This window comes from Cibotium barometz, chromosome 46 (genome assembly GCF_041138505.1).
Source record: "Cibotium barometz isolate CiBa-2024 chromosome 46, ASM4113850v1, whole genome shotgun sequence".
Taxonomy (NCBI): domain Eukaryota; kingdom Viridiplantae; phylum Streptophyta; class Polypodiopsida; order Cyatheales; family Cibotiaceae; genus Cibotium; species Cibotium barometz.
Window position 1 is genome coordinate 8,726,378 of NC_141091.1, and position 14,799 is coordinate 8,741,176.

Below are 14,799 nucleotides of genomic sequence, written 5' to 3' on the forward strand. Positions count from 1 at the left end.
AAAAATACACCCTAATTCTATCAAGGAATCCTTGAGGTGTACTAGTTTTTAAGAGCTAACCAATATCTCTATTTTCCTCTTACTTGTACTTTTTGGAACATTTGTGTCCTTTGTACTTTCCTGATGAGCACTTGATTCCCCCTCATTTTCCCCTTGATGATCACTTTTTGTTGCAGTCTCTTCTTCGCTACCCTCATCACCCGTACATCAGCTTCTTCATCCCCTTTCTCATCCTCTTTCTTGTTCTCCTTCATAACCCTCTTCAAATTTATTACCTTCCACACCTTCTTTTTCTCCATTACATCCTTCACCTTTTTCCCTCTCAACAAGAAGTTTCTCTTCAATGTTAATGTCTGCTTCTTCAAGCCTGAATAGACCTCGACCAACTACATAAGAACCTTCTTCAAGCCTGAATAGACCTCGACCAACTACATAAGTACCTTCTGCACTAACACTCTGACTTACCTACAAAATCTTTTTATGCTTACGGTTAGATATAGGAAGCAACCTCCATGTTATCACATGAACGTGCAAGTTCAGAATAACAAGGCCGTGAAATATACATATACTCTCTTTGATAAGCTAGCTAAACTTATTCTAACAAGAAAAATACAAAAAATAACATGTTATAAAATATATTTGAAATGTTAATACAGAATTTTTCATTTTGCTTCTTTTGAAATCTTTGGCAAATGATAAAAAAAATAGCAATGCACATAACTCAAAATAAATATGACTTAATGGGACTACTATTTAAGAAACCTCGTTTTGTCACAAACTTCAAACATTCACGTCTTGAGTACTCATGACCTTGAGGAGCACACTCATGAACATTCATGTCTTGAGTACTCATAAAAAATACACATTTTAAATTCCATTAAAAATAAAGGATGCTCAAAATTTAAATACAAAGGCATGGGCATAAACAAAGAATTTTTAGTGGGCATTGCAGATCAAGCAACAACGTAAGTTCCTCTCCCCCTTCTCAGTACAAGTTTTAAAATTGATTCCTCCTCTCTACTCTCTATCTCTACAAAATTACTTTCGGTGGTGCCATGAGCTTGAAGGTGTAGATGCCGAAATTATCTCCTCTTGTGTTAAGTTAGAGACCGTAATGGCTCACCATTTTGCAAATCGTGTTCAGCAATGGATACATTGAGCAAGTGAGCCTCTAGATTAGTCACAATTAATCTCTTCAATCTCAATGGCTATGGTAATTTAGAGCACAATGGCTAAGAAGTATGCTATGCAAGCATGTCTTACACTATCTCTCGAGCTTCACCTTTTTTTCAAAACAACTGTAATGGCCAATAGACCAACCACAAAAAAGGCATAATGGCTAAATCCTAGGTACAAACTAGCCATAAAATAGCATATGGTCCTAGTGGCTAGAGCTATTGCAAACAAAAAGGGAAGAGACGACAAGGTGTGCATTGGAAATGACAAAGGGAAGAGAGGACAAGGTGTTGCTATGACATCCAATACTAACACCACATAAGCCGGTATGTGTGGTGATTGGCAATGGCATCCAACACCATTAAGACATGGCATTCAATCATGCATGGCTTTATAAGCCATGACTTAATGGTGTTGGATATGTCATGGATTTATAAAGCCATGGCAATCACACACAATTCAAGAGGAATCAATCTAAACTACTTCTACAAGTAGGTTGTGAAGAGAGGACATAATTAGAAGGGGGGAGATGAAAGGCGGTGCCAATGCATTAGCATTTTAAACTTTTAGAAAAACTTTAATTAATGGCTGTTATAGAGTTGGAGGAGCACATAAGCTGCTACTCATTTGCTCATTTTATAGCAAGAGCTTGCAAATTTTCAGTGCATTTACAAAATATAATTCTAGCTAAAGCCCATGCCTCCACCATATGCATATGCATGCCACCATTAAGCCATGGCTAGAGGAGTGCACTTTATTCTTTGGACTCGGCATCGAGCTTGAAGGGGGAGGACCTCTTGAACCGAAGAGCTTTCTTCATGCCAGGGTTTGAGAAAAGATAAGCATGCCCAAAATTTGTCATAAAAGGGAAATAAGTCAATAATATAAAGAATATCTAAAATTTTAAGAAGAAGCTTAATAAGGCAATACAGGTTGTGTTTAAGGTTTTTAATTACCTAGTACTTGGCTAGCATTGTTGAATGGAATTTTGTCCACTCTTTCACATATTGATGCAATTGGTTCTTGAGTGTTGTCAAGGATGATAATTGTTTGTCTTGCTTATAGCATGTGGATTTTCCCTTTTCTTCTTTTTTAAATCACTTTTGCCAAAGTGTCCATAATCTCATTAATAATGACAACTTGTGTACTCTTTTTTAAGTGAGCATGCCATGTGAGCCGCCGGGAAAATCCCACATGTAATGGAGGATGTAGAAGGTCACTTTTGATAATACGATCTACTATTAAGCTCAAGCTTGGGAGCTCCTTACTTCTTACTTATCTTGTTCTCTTCATATTTCTTGCGTACTTCCATGTCTATGCTTGTATCTGGCTATGAGTCGTGTAGAGTTTGCTTGGTTACATATGCGAGAGTTTGCGTGTGTGTGTGTGCGCGCATGAGGTGAGCATCCTTGCTTGATAACAGTTAGGTGTGGAGAGTGTGTGTGTGTGTGTGTGAGAGAGAGAGAGAGAGAGAGAGAGAGAGAGAGAGAGAGAGAGAGAGAGAGAGAGAGAGAGAGAGAGAGAGCTTGCTAGCTTCTCCCTCTTGTGTGATCATTGGATTACAGAGGTCCAAGCATTGGTTTTCCATTCCTACAAGCAATGCATTGCATGACTCTAAACGGGTTTTTACTCCTTGGTGTGACATGCTTACTCTTGTCTTATACATAAAGACAAGAGCCAAGAGTAAGTAGAAATCTTAGACATCACAACATGGGATTGTGTCCATTCACTATAAGATAATACTTATGTACAATTGGCCCTTATTCACACTAGGGTGCCCAAAATTCTTAAGTTAACTATTTGAGCATAGGTGTGGCCAGCTTTCTCATAAAGGCTACAACTTTTATTGTGCCTTTTCATGCCACTCATTCCTCACTCTCATGTATGATAGAGAGCATCTAGCTAACCCAAAATGGGGTTAACAAGTTCTTAGTAGTTCATCACAAGTCATCTCCCTATTATCCAAAATAAGCTAATCCTCAAGTGAAAAGCACTAACAACTGGAGTGGTGGAAGCATCATTTGGAAATTAAATGGTGAATACTCAACAAGGAATTCCAAGAATCCTTACACCAAATGTAACTTTGTTAGCTACTCATTATTTATGTCTAAAACCAACTAGCTCAAGAAGAGTCTAGACACAAGATAAAGGTCCTACAAAATAGTATCAAAACCCCAAGTTCCAAGTCCAACACCCACAACCAAGAAGGGCCTTTGTCTAGACACTAGATAAAGGTCCTACAAAATAGTATCAAAACCCCAAGTTCCAAGTCCAACACCCACAACCAAGAAGGGCCTTTGTCTAGACACTAGATAAAGGTCCTACAAATACCAAAGCTCCAAGTGCCAATTCCAACACCCACAACCGAGAAGGAACTTTGTATAAACACTAGACAAAGGTTCTACAAATAGTACGAAAGTCCCAAGTGCCAAGTCCAAAGTGTACATATATCAATCAGAAGGACTTATGGTCCAAGACAAAGAGGACAAATAATGTAAGTTAAAAAAAGCTTCTTTATGACTTGAAACAAACTCTGTAAGCTTGGTACTACAGCTTGATATACCACAAAAAAAAGGATAAAAAGGGAAATCTCATCATGCTTATGATATATGTTGGTGATATTATCAAGCTTGGTACTGTAGCTTGATATACCATAAAATCTTAAACCATCTATGTCAAAAATGAAAAGAAGGGAAATCTCATCATGCTTGTGATATATGTTGGTGATATAATCACGCTAAGAAACAATGATGCTATTATTAATGGTGGTGAGTCAAAAAGAACCATAAAAATCCTTTGACACGAAAGATTTTAGTTTGATGCAATGTTGTTTGGGGGGTTAAGAAATTTGGAGGGACAAAGGCAAAATCTTCCCAACCGAAACAAAATACATAAATGATCTTTAAAAAGGGTTTAGAATGGAAGAATCAAAGACCGTCACTGCAAGTCCATATGAGCCTACTTTGACTCGCAAATGTCGTCATGCTTGCTCCCTCCCAAATGGCTGAAATTCATGCATATTGTCTTATCGACCACGAGATTCATAGCCTCCATTTCCCACTGTGCACATCTCCTCATAGGCTTCTTGCAACTTGCACTCTCCTCTCCTCACAGCCTGGACCAAATGCTTAGTTTTCCCATCACTTGTGCTTCCGTACTATTCAATTGCATTGTAAAAACCCTTGAAAAAGTAAGCCTTGAAGATTCTAACCTTAAAATTTCAATGGGAGGACAGATTTTAGGTTGTGAAGCGCATACTTTTTGCGCTAACCAGTTAGGCTGTGACAAGTGGAGGGGCCGATAGGGTGACACGCAATCTGGTCTCGTCATGTCACAAAAGGTCAAGGTGTACACACAGCTCTTTTCAAGTGCATCGAAGGAGGAGTAGTTTTCCTTGCCAGTGTTAACACCCCCCCTCCCCGCCCCCAAAAAAAAGAAAAAAGGCACCACCATGGGCTGGGCTCGTGCAATCTTGTCAAATTTCGATACCTTCGCAGGGTAAATGCCCCTTCAGCTCTTTCTCTGTGTGTCTTTCTCTCTCTCTCTATTTCGTGACGGGAAGAATTAATTATCCTTTCATTTTAAAGTGCAAGAAAAAGAATTGCAAAGGCTGTTTAGGTGATGTAAGCTCGATGAGGGATGTGCCAGTTTGAATTGCAGGGTTCATTAAGATTGACCATGTCTTTTTCTTTTTTTTTTTTAAATTTTATTTTATTTTTTCAAAAAAGAAACTTCTATTAAGTAAATTAAAATCATACAACCAAACCAGAAAAGCAATTGGGGGCACTATGCCGCCATAAAAGTTCCTTTGGGGTGATGGCGAGGAAAATACCATGGTTTTTTAAAAATAAAAATAAAAAAAGAGACTTCTATTAAGTAAAATAAAATCATACAAAGGGAGACCTCAAACTAAAAGGTAGAGAGATCTCAACCAATCGGGGGCACTATATGCTGCCATAAAAGATAGTGTGGGAACTTTGGGTCTGTCTAGGCATGAGAAACCTGGCGTTATATAGTGTAGCTTATGAAAGGTATGCTCTTCATGGAGGTCATGGAGTATTCGGCCAGCTCCTTGCTTCCCTATATAAAGGGCCTCCTCATAATCACTTGTTTCATCCAATCCTACCACATTGTAATACTCCCTTGCTGGCTATTGCCATTGTAAAAGCCTCTTGCTATAATAAAGGTGATCTTGTCAACAAGCTCTCTTTCTCTCTCTCTCTCTCTCTCTCTCTCTCTCGTGAGTAGGGATAGAACCACTATGGATCAAGATAGAGGACATACCTGAGAAACCATAGCAAGGTTTCCATAGACTTGAATGTCGAACACATCGCGTGATCGCGATAGATTGTGACTAGCGACTCACCACCCAACCGTAGGTTCAATGCCTCGAACCATCCCCACCCTGAGGTCTGATTACTGCGAGCCTACTTGGTACCGACAATCTTGACCTAGCGTCCCATACCACTAGGCCGAACCACCCACCTTGCAACTCCATGGCCACGAGACCCTGCATGCTTCTTTGGTAGTCCCAGGCCACTGCATGACTACGTGTGACCTCTCATCCAATAAGTGACCCCAAGGTCACTTATATAGTAATAACCCGGCTATTATTGGCCCTTTCTTTATTAATTAGCTTTCGTGCTTTATTTATAAGCTTTTAGTCATTATTAGCCCTAGGCTATTAATTATAAGCTCTTAGCCAATCTAGACCTCTTCTTGCTAGTGCCCTTAGCCCACGTTTGAACCCTTGAGGTTCCCACGTCCCAGCTAAGCCTTAACCCTAATCTTGGGTTAACCCTAACCCTAATCTTGGGTTAGCACATGTGTCCCTAGCCCTCACCCTAGGCCATTTGGGAGGTAACTTACTTCCCCCCTTAATTTATTCGCGTCCTCGCGAATGCATAAGGAGAACAACCTTAAGCACAAACTTGGAGCTGGACATGTGTCCATAGCATATACTCGAGTCCACTGGCATATACCTTTGCCAAAGCAAGACTTCAGCTATAAAAAGGTCTAGGTTGCTTACTCATAGTCATAGTACTCCAGAAGGAACATTCAATTGCAAGCACGATAGTTTCACTAGAACAACCCAAGCACAGACATGGCACCTAGCAATGATTATTGGTAAACACTAATTTGCTTAACCAAGTCCCACCCTTGTTTCAAGTACTCACACACTCTCCCCTATTCCAATCCATGACTAGGATTGAATGAAGACCATAAATTTCGACTCTTAAGAGTGATCTATTATACTTTGAGTCATCCCTTGGAACATAACCATTCTGGATGTCCATTACTCCATGAGTAGTAACTTGAGTAGCTTGCGCCTCCCTTCCTCTCACTTCCCTAAATTGGGAATGAACATCTCCTCATGTAGAGGCTCTAATTCCAAAAGCAAACAAGGAAGTATAACATAATCCACCCCTAATATTTTGGTAGGCTACAACCCTTCGAACAAGTGGGATTTCAGGTGACTCCAAAATCTTGGAATCAAAATAACCTTGTGGAACATCCGTCCACCTTGGAGTATCTCTGACCATTGTGACTCACCGGTATATGTCCACAAGGTGAATATAGAACAAGATAAGCGGTCCTAAATCTTGGACACACAACTTGGTCTTATGCACTTAGTCCTAGAATGAGAGAGATAAGAAGTTTGAAACTTCTTCTCTCTCTCATGTACAATTCCAATGCATCAATATTACTTGGTCATCATGAGAGAGAGAGTGTGAGGAATCACTCTATAGGTAACATGCCATGCTCAGACAACCAAGACTAGCAGTGCTCCTCACAGTGACCAAAGATTAACTATGCCCAAGGAGAGTGTCCCAAATAAGAAAGCCTCAGGTCATGATGCTCTCCCTACGCAACAAACCATCGGTCCCGCATGATATTATCGTGGCATAGTTTGCTGCAACACTCATGGTAGTAGAGGCACTCTTCCAGACAGTCTCATACATTCACAGGTTTAGTGCCATGCCCCCCTAGAGACTCCCGAGGCTCGCCCTACAGTCCTCCCAGCACCTAGCAACAGATGGCCACGAGTCATGGTGTAGCCGAGTATGCACCTGGTTCACAAGGGAGGGACTCAAGATGGATCGCCTCTTAGCACTTTGGGACTATACATACATGATACCTGGATCACAACACATGAGCCACTCTCACACAAACGACAATACTACATGGATACTTCACGGGGCTTACAGAGGATGATTTCATACTAAAGACCAGATATCTTGACATATACGTGTCACATGTCATGTGGATTGCAGTGGGCCAGTTGCGGGTGTCATCACACCACCTGAGGATAGAGGCAAGGAGAGCCATGTAGATACCTTGTGAGGAGAGGATATGCACTATATGCCAGAGGGAGTTCGAGTCAGAGGAGCACTTCCAGATTAGCGGTGCCTAGGCCTCTTCCTACTAGAGCTTCATCGCCATAGAGACTCGCTGATTAGAGACTCGAGACCTCGTGGGAGACATCCACCCCGGCCCCCAGGTGACCATCACTTAGTTCTTCCTACCACGAGAGGACGCCACAGTAGCCATGGATGACATACCCATAGCCTCATCGAGCCACACATTCTTGAGTGCCCGACCACTTGCCAGACTCCACTTTGGTGTGACTCTAGATTGAGCCACGACTGTATAGCAAGCCCGACGTCCTAGACTTTTTGGACCTCAATAGCAACACATACATCGGCCCTAGCTTGAGGAGATCTTGGAGAGGCACAGAGCCACCTTCCCATGCCTAGTGGATAGCCTTACCCCCATGCTTGATATCTGTGACCGCTCCCTACAGGAGGTCTACAGATCGGAAGACAATATACATATATTTAGAACACTCAATTTAACTGATATTAAACAATGGAAACACCATCAGCAACATAAATACTGGAAATACTGAAAATACAAATGACACCAGCACGGGGGCCGGAAAGGGCCGGCCCCCCCTCAATACTTTTTGTGTTTTTTGGAGTATTTATATTTGTACAAGTATCATGGGCCTGTGTCATGGGCCTGATAGGCCAGATTTCTCCACCAGGGAGTGAAAACAACCAAACAAAACTGGTTCAAGTTGATGAAGAGGCGTTGGTCGGAGTAGCCTCAAATCACAGGCTCATTCCCATCTTCACTGGGTGCACACCTGCCTTTCATTGGTCTTTCGGGATTGTGCACAAACAGGCACGCTTGTACTAACGTAGGCACAGTGATACACCGCGGAGGGAACGTTTCCCGGTTCTCCCAGATAAGTTTTGTACCCGGTCTTTCCTCATACCCACATGACCTTCACTGGCTCCTCTATAGGTGAGGGCGTAGTCAGCGCAATCATGGAAAAAACCACTATCCAATGGCCTTCTAAGGTGTAGGCAGCTGGAGATGAAACTTGCCTACACAAAGCTTGAAATAACAACATTTAACTTTAATTGTTATTTGAATTTGAAATAAAATATAGAAACAAATACCTAACATAGGTTTTATTTCAAATCTCAGCAAAGAAGATCATTTCCCTTTTTGTTGTACTCCTAATGGGTGTAAACAGCAGATGTAAACAGGGCAGCCAGCTCCGGTACAAGTGTGGCAGCCATCAGGTACAGTAGACGGGATCAAGCAGCAACCACCAGGTGATGTTGAATAGAAGCGTGTAGAAGGCAGCAACATTCACACGTGATAGGAGATGTAGGCAAGCACCATATTTGCAGGCGGGTGCAATTCAGCAGTGGTAAGGCAGGTACAACTAAACAATTGTAGGCGGGTACAACTCAGCTGTTGTAGGCAAGTACAGTAGAGCTGTGTGGTGGGTATAACACGTACAGGTAGGTGGGTACAACAGCAGCCTTAGGCGGGTACAACACGTACAGGTAGGCGGGTACAGCAGCAGCCTTAGGTGGGTACAACACATACAGGTAGGGACAGCCGGCGAGCACCAAGCGTGAAGGAGAGAAAGAAAACCACCAACCTCACACGTGGGAAAATACTAAAAGTGTTCCATGCAAAGCCTTTTTTTCAAAGGTTATAAAACCTTAAAATCAATTTAATATTTTTGGGCACCCTCAAAAGCAAACGTCCAGCCTCTTTTTAAAATGGGTGTGAACACATTACCTAATAAATATTAAGGTTTACCATAGTTTATGGATTTTACCTTTTGAAAGGACCAAAATGAAAATACTTACCACCTGTTCACACGCCACACCGCCGAGTCAACAAACAGTACTCCACGGTACACTGGGGGCGTCCCCATCCAGTGTACTGGCACGGCATAACAGGCAGACACACGCAAACAAGTCATGCAAAAACAAATTTATGCATGCAGGCATAAATGCATGTGCACATATAATGGACGAAATCTCCCTTTCATGAAACTTGTACAAGAAGTTCCTATTGGACACAAAACTGGCACGACAGAAATATAAAGATGTCCTGGTCTTCCTATGGAGTGACAGTCCCATAGGTAAGACGCCATCTTGGCCATACACGGTTGGCACCAACAAGCTTCCGTCCATATAGCACAAAGCAAGTCACACACGGGTAGCAAGAAACTGGTTCCCGTCCATGTGACGCAGCATTGGTCACACACGGGTGGCACTTATCTGGTTCCCGTCCATGTGACACCAAAAGACTGGCGCTTTCACATGGGACACTGGCTTGGCCCCATGTGAACATGGCACAAATCTGGCCGCTCTATGGAGTGACAGTCCCATAGAAGAGGCTCCAAAAATGGAGATGGACCAAATGGTGACATCCCCCCGGGCTTCTAAACAGTTGACATGAACTGAAAAGCCTCAAGATATGCCTGCAAAAGCTGAGGGTAGTAAGCGAAATCATCCTCATCTACCCACTTTGCATCAATTGGCAAATAATTTTTAAATTTCACAAGGTATCTCTTGGAAAGTTTCCCATGTGGTAACTTTCTCTCCTTGTGAAATTCAATCTGCTTTGGCTGAAGGATCTCCTCAAACTCATCAACTTCTAGCGGATCTTCTGACAGGCTCCTCTGGATCTGGTCCCACATACTTTCGCAAAAGACTCACATGAAAAGCATTGTGAATCTTCTAATGGTTGGGTAAAGTAAGCCTGAAAGGACACTTCATTGATCTTGTCAACCACTTTGAAGGGTCCATAATATCGAGTAGAAAGCTTTGGATATGATCCCTCTCGTCTTGGCCTCTTCCGAAGCCTAGCTTTCTCAAATTTCAGCAATACCCAATCACCTTCCTTGACTTGCATGTCCCTTCTATGCTTGTCAGCAGCCCTCTTATTGTCACCAGCCTGGACATTTCCCAGTCTGAAAGGGGTCTGGTGGACTCCAGGATGTTTAAATATTTGGAAAGTACAAGCTTTGGGAATGGGGGATTATCCTAGAATACAAGGGACCACACTCCTAAAATTTAGGAGAGTTGCTATTTTTGGCCCGACTCCGATGGAAATTATGTTCGCGTCATTACATCTGAAATTGAGTAGATCATTACATCTGGAATTGAGCAGATACCAAGAGTTGGCAAAGTGCCTATGACAGAATGCCTACCAGTTGGGATATTTTTAGAGATAAAGTTTATGGAAGGACCCATCTCTTAGATTGGAACATGTGGCAAGGAGGTGGACCAAAGTGAGACAAATGGCTTGACATTTGTTAGAAAGTGGATCAAAGTGAGACAAGTGGCCTCACACTTGTCACTTCAGCTATTGTGTGGCTCTCCACTTGTCATCGTAGCCTTCTCTTGCCATTTTAGCTCATGGGAGGCCCAAATCTATAAATTGGAGTCCCCTCTCTTCATTAATGGAGGTTCTCTTGCTGCACACTAGCCTGTACCACCGTTACAGGCTACCCTAATGATGGTTACTCTCTTTCTCTCTCTCTGGAAGGCTGCCCATGAAGAATACCGGCTGTTGGGGACTGTTTTGGAGGCTTCCATCGCGAAGAAATACTGAAGGCAAGGGTATTTAATCATTTATTATGATTTTCTAGCCATTGTACTTGTTGCACCAACATTTGTACTTGTTGTACTTATTGTACCAACCATCGTACCGATGGTACTAGCCGGTTGTACCAGCCACTGTACCTACTGTACTAGTCATTGTACCTGCTGTACCAGCATTTGTGCTTGCTGTACCTATTGTACTAGCCACCGTACCGGCTGTACCAACCACTGTACCTACTGTACCAGCCATTGTACCTACTGTACCAGCTGGATGGAGAGTTGTACTTGCTGTACCAGCTCTATTGCATGAAGACCCGTGGTTTTTGGGGAAGAATCAGTACCCACACGGAGGTATATGGATTATATTGTTGGCTCGGCATTTCTACAGCCTATGTTCCGGCTTGGTAGCCTTGTGTTGGGCTGTGTTATGGCATTTGTATAGGGATAATCCGGCATCTCCCGTGGGGAGAGTAAGGCCCTCAAAGCTTGTACATGATATTATTCTCCTTGGGTAATAAAATACTCCAAGGGGGGGAGTCGGCCCATTCCGGCCTCTATGCGGTGTCACACGTGCAAGCTCCATTTTCAGCATTTGTGGATGTTTTGTCCAGCTTTATGTTTTATGCAAAGTGATGATGGATATGTGTTAAGGCTGTGGCCATGTTTAAATGTTTTAATATGCATTGATGGTATCAACAAGTGTGTCAAAGGCCCTAGTCTCCCGGGCACCCGCCGCGAGTTTCATTGGTATCAGAGCATAGGCTTTCTTGGAAGCGGAGGCTTCCTTCTATCAATAAGGAAGAGAAAAGATCTCAAGTGGGGACCACACTTACCATCATTGCTGTTAAGCATGGCCAGCCACTTCATAGCTTATGAAGCAAGAGCATGAGCAGTAGACAGCTTGTTGATCGAAGGATTTATGAATTCACAAAATTTATCTTGGAAGTATGGAGTTGGCTTTATGTGCACACGTTTAGCACTCTTTCCATATGGATATTGTGATTATATTATCAAGCTTACAGACAAGCTATATGTAGATATATCTCAGGATATCTTAAGGATATAGTGATGAGATTTTGCTATGAAGTGTTTTTGATGTTCACTAACCCTTGTATAGCTATGTAAGGAGAAAGGTGTTATTGTTTGCCTTGAGATGGTTTTAGGGAAACATTGTTTATTGGGATGGATTATATCTATGGAGATTTCTTTCTTGGACGAGATTTATATAGATATTGGGCTTCACAAGCAATTTCTATGGACGAATCTGTCCGAGTTTATAGAGAACAAATCTTTGGATATCTCATGGATATGATGCTTTTATGGATAAAGTCCACCTCTACTCTAAGGTGTGTGGTTAGCACGGAGTATGTGGTAAGAGGTATGGTATACAGGTCTATGGATTCCTGGACTTCTTTTCTAGGGATTTGAATTCATCCTCAGGTTTATGGATTATGTTTATGACTCTCTTTTACTCGGATGGATTATTCTTTATGGCTCCCTTTATTTGGGATGCATTAGACTTATGGAACTCATGGTTCACATACCTTGTGTAGTGTTCTCTTGTCCTACGTGCTCTCTTGAAGATTTTTTCTACCATGTGTGGGTGGAACAATAGAGAGTAGATGGAAGGGAACATGGGCACTTCAAAGGGTAGTGACAAGCACAACATACCCTGTGTAGTGTTCTCCTGTCCTACGTGCTCTCTTGAAGATTGTTTCTACCATGTGTGGGTAAAACAATAGAGAGTAGATGGAAGGGAACATAGGCATTTCAAAGGGTAGTGACATACCCTGTGTAGTGTTCTCTTGTCTTACGTGCTCTCTTGAAGATTGTTTCTACCATGTGTGGGTGGAACAATAGAGAGCAGATGGAAGGGAACATGGGCACTTGAGAGGGTAGTGTGAGTTGGTGGCCGAAATGCCTACAAACTATTGGTGGCCGAAATGCCTATAAACTATGTGTAGCAGAAATGCTTATGGAACACGAGGTTATCTATGCCTGCGAGTGATAGTTTTATCTTGTTACTTGAGCCCACCTCTCATCCAGGGTGTGTGGTCAGAGTACCAACACGTAGTGCAAGTGGTAAAGTGGACATGACGGGACTTCTGTCTATGCCAACGGTCATGTGGACCGATGTCTTGTTGGCAGGAGACTTATTTTATCTCGCCCATTTACTTGGGACATGGATTATGATATCTGGACTTATGGGACTGATTTGTCTCGCCCATTTACTTGGGACATGATTATGATATCTGGACTTATGGGACTGTTTTTTGTCTCGCCCATTTATCTGGGGACATGATTTTGATATTGGTATTATGGAGACTTATTTAGTCTCGCCCATTTCTTTGGGACATGGATTCTTCAGTTATATTGGATTTTTGAGACTGTCTCGTCTCGCCGACTCGATGAAAAATGATTATATCTTGAATATATGGCTTAAAGCTTAAAGTTGCGGACAACTTTTAAGAAGCTGGGGAGGATGTCACCAGCCTGGACATTTCCCAGTCTGAAAGGCGTCTGGTGGACTCTAGGATGTTTAAATATTTGGAAAGTACAAGCTTTGGGAATGGGGGATTATCCTAGAATACAAGGGACCACACTCCTAAAATTTAGGAGAGTTGCTATTTTTGGCCCGACTCCGATGGAAATTATGTTCGCGTCGTTACATCTGGAATTGAGGAGATACCAAGAAGTTGGCAAAGTGTCTATGACAGAATGTCTGACAGTTGGGATATTTTTAGAGATAAAGTTTATGGAAGGACCCATCTCTTAGATTGGGACATGTGGCAAGCCACCGTACCGGCTGTACCAACCATTGTACCGACTATACCAGCCATTGTACCTGATGTACCAGCCATCGTACTTGTTGTACTAGCCATCGTACCGGCTGTACCAGCCATTGTACCTGCTGTACCGGCTGAATGGAGAGTTGTACTTGCTATACCAGCTCTATTGCATGAAGACCCGTGGTTTTTGGGGAAGAATCAGTACCCACACGATATTGTTGGCTCGGCATTTCTACAATGTTCCGGCTTGGTAGCCTTGTGTTGGGCTGTGTTATGGCATTTGTATAGGGATAATCCGGCATCTCCCGTGGGGAGAGTAAGGCCCTCAAAGCTTGTACATGATATTATTCTCCTTGGGTAATAAAATACTCCGAGGGGGGGAGTCGGCCCATTCCGGCCTCTATGCGGTGTCATACGTGCAAGCTCTATTTTCAGCCTTTGTGGATGTTTTGTCCAGCTTTATGTTTTATGCAAAGTGATGATGGATATGTGTTAAGACTGTGGCCATGTTTAAATGTTTTAATATGCATTGATTTTATCAACAAGTGTGTCAAAGGCCCTAGTCCCCCGGGCACCCGCTGCGAGTTTCACTTATGCTTGTCTTGTGACCTTGCAATGGCTGTCCGCACCTGAGCAAAGGCTATATCCAAGTCACGCACATACTCATCAGCTGCAAAGATCTCATCCTTTGTACGAAGGATGGGTGGCAAGACCACTCTGCCATAAATAATCTCAAACGGGGCCTTTCCCGTGGAGGCATGAACTGTGTTGTAGGCAAACTCTACAAGTGGAAGATACTTCTCCATGCAGTCTTTTGATCTGCCACATAACACTTGAACAAATCCAACACGGCTGAATTTGCAGCTTCACGTTGGCCATCAGTTTGGGGGTGGTAAGCTAATGAAAACTCA

General features: G+C 42.6%; 1 protein-coding gene across 1 annotated transcript in view; it reads left to right on the plus strand.

Annotated features, from left to right (window-relative positions):
* Nucleotides 1-4,535: 4,535 nt before the first annotated feature.
* Nucleotides 4,536-14,799, plus strand: part of LOC147611846 (HVA22-like protein e) — a 54,833-nt gene continuing 44,569 nt past the window's right edge. The window contains exon 1 of the mRNA XM_086783722.1: nt 4,536-4,674. Coding sequence (XP_086639848.1) covers nt 4,628-4,674 — 47 coding nt within the window. The 5' untranslated portion in view covers nt 4,536-4,627. The remainder of the gene's footprint in view (nt 4,675-14,799) is intronic.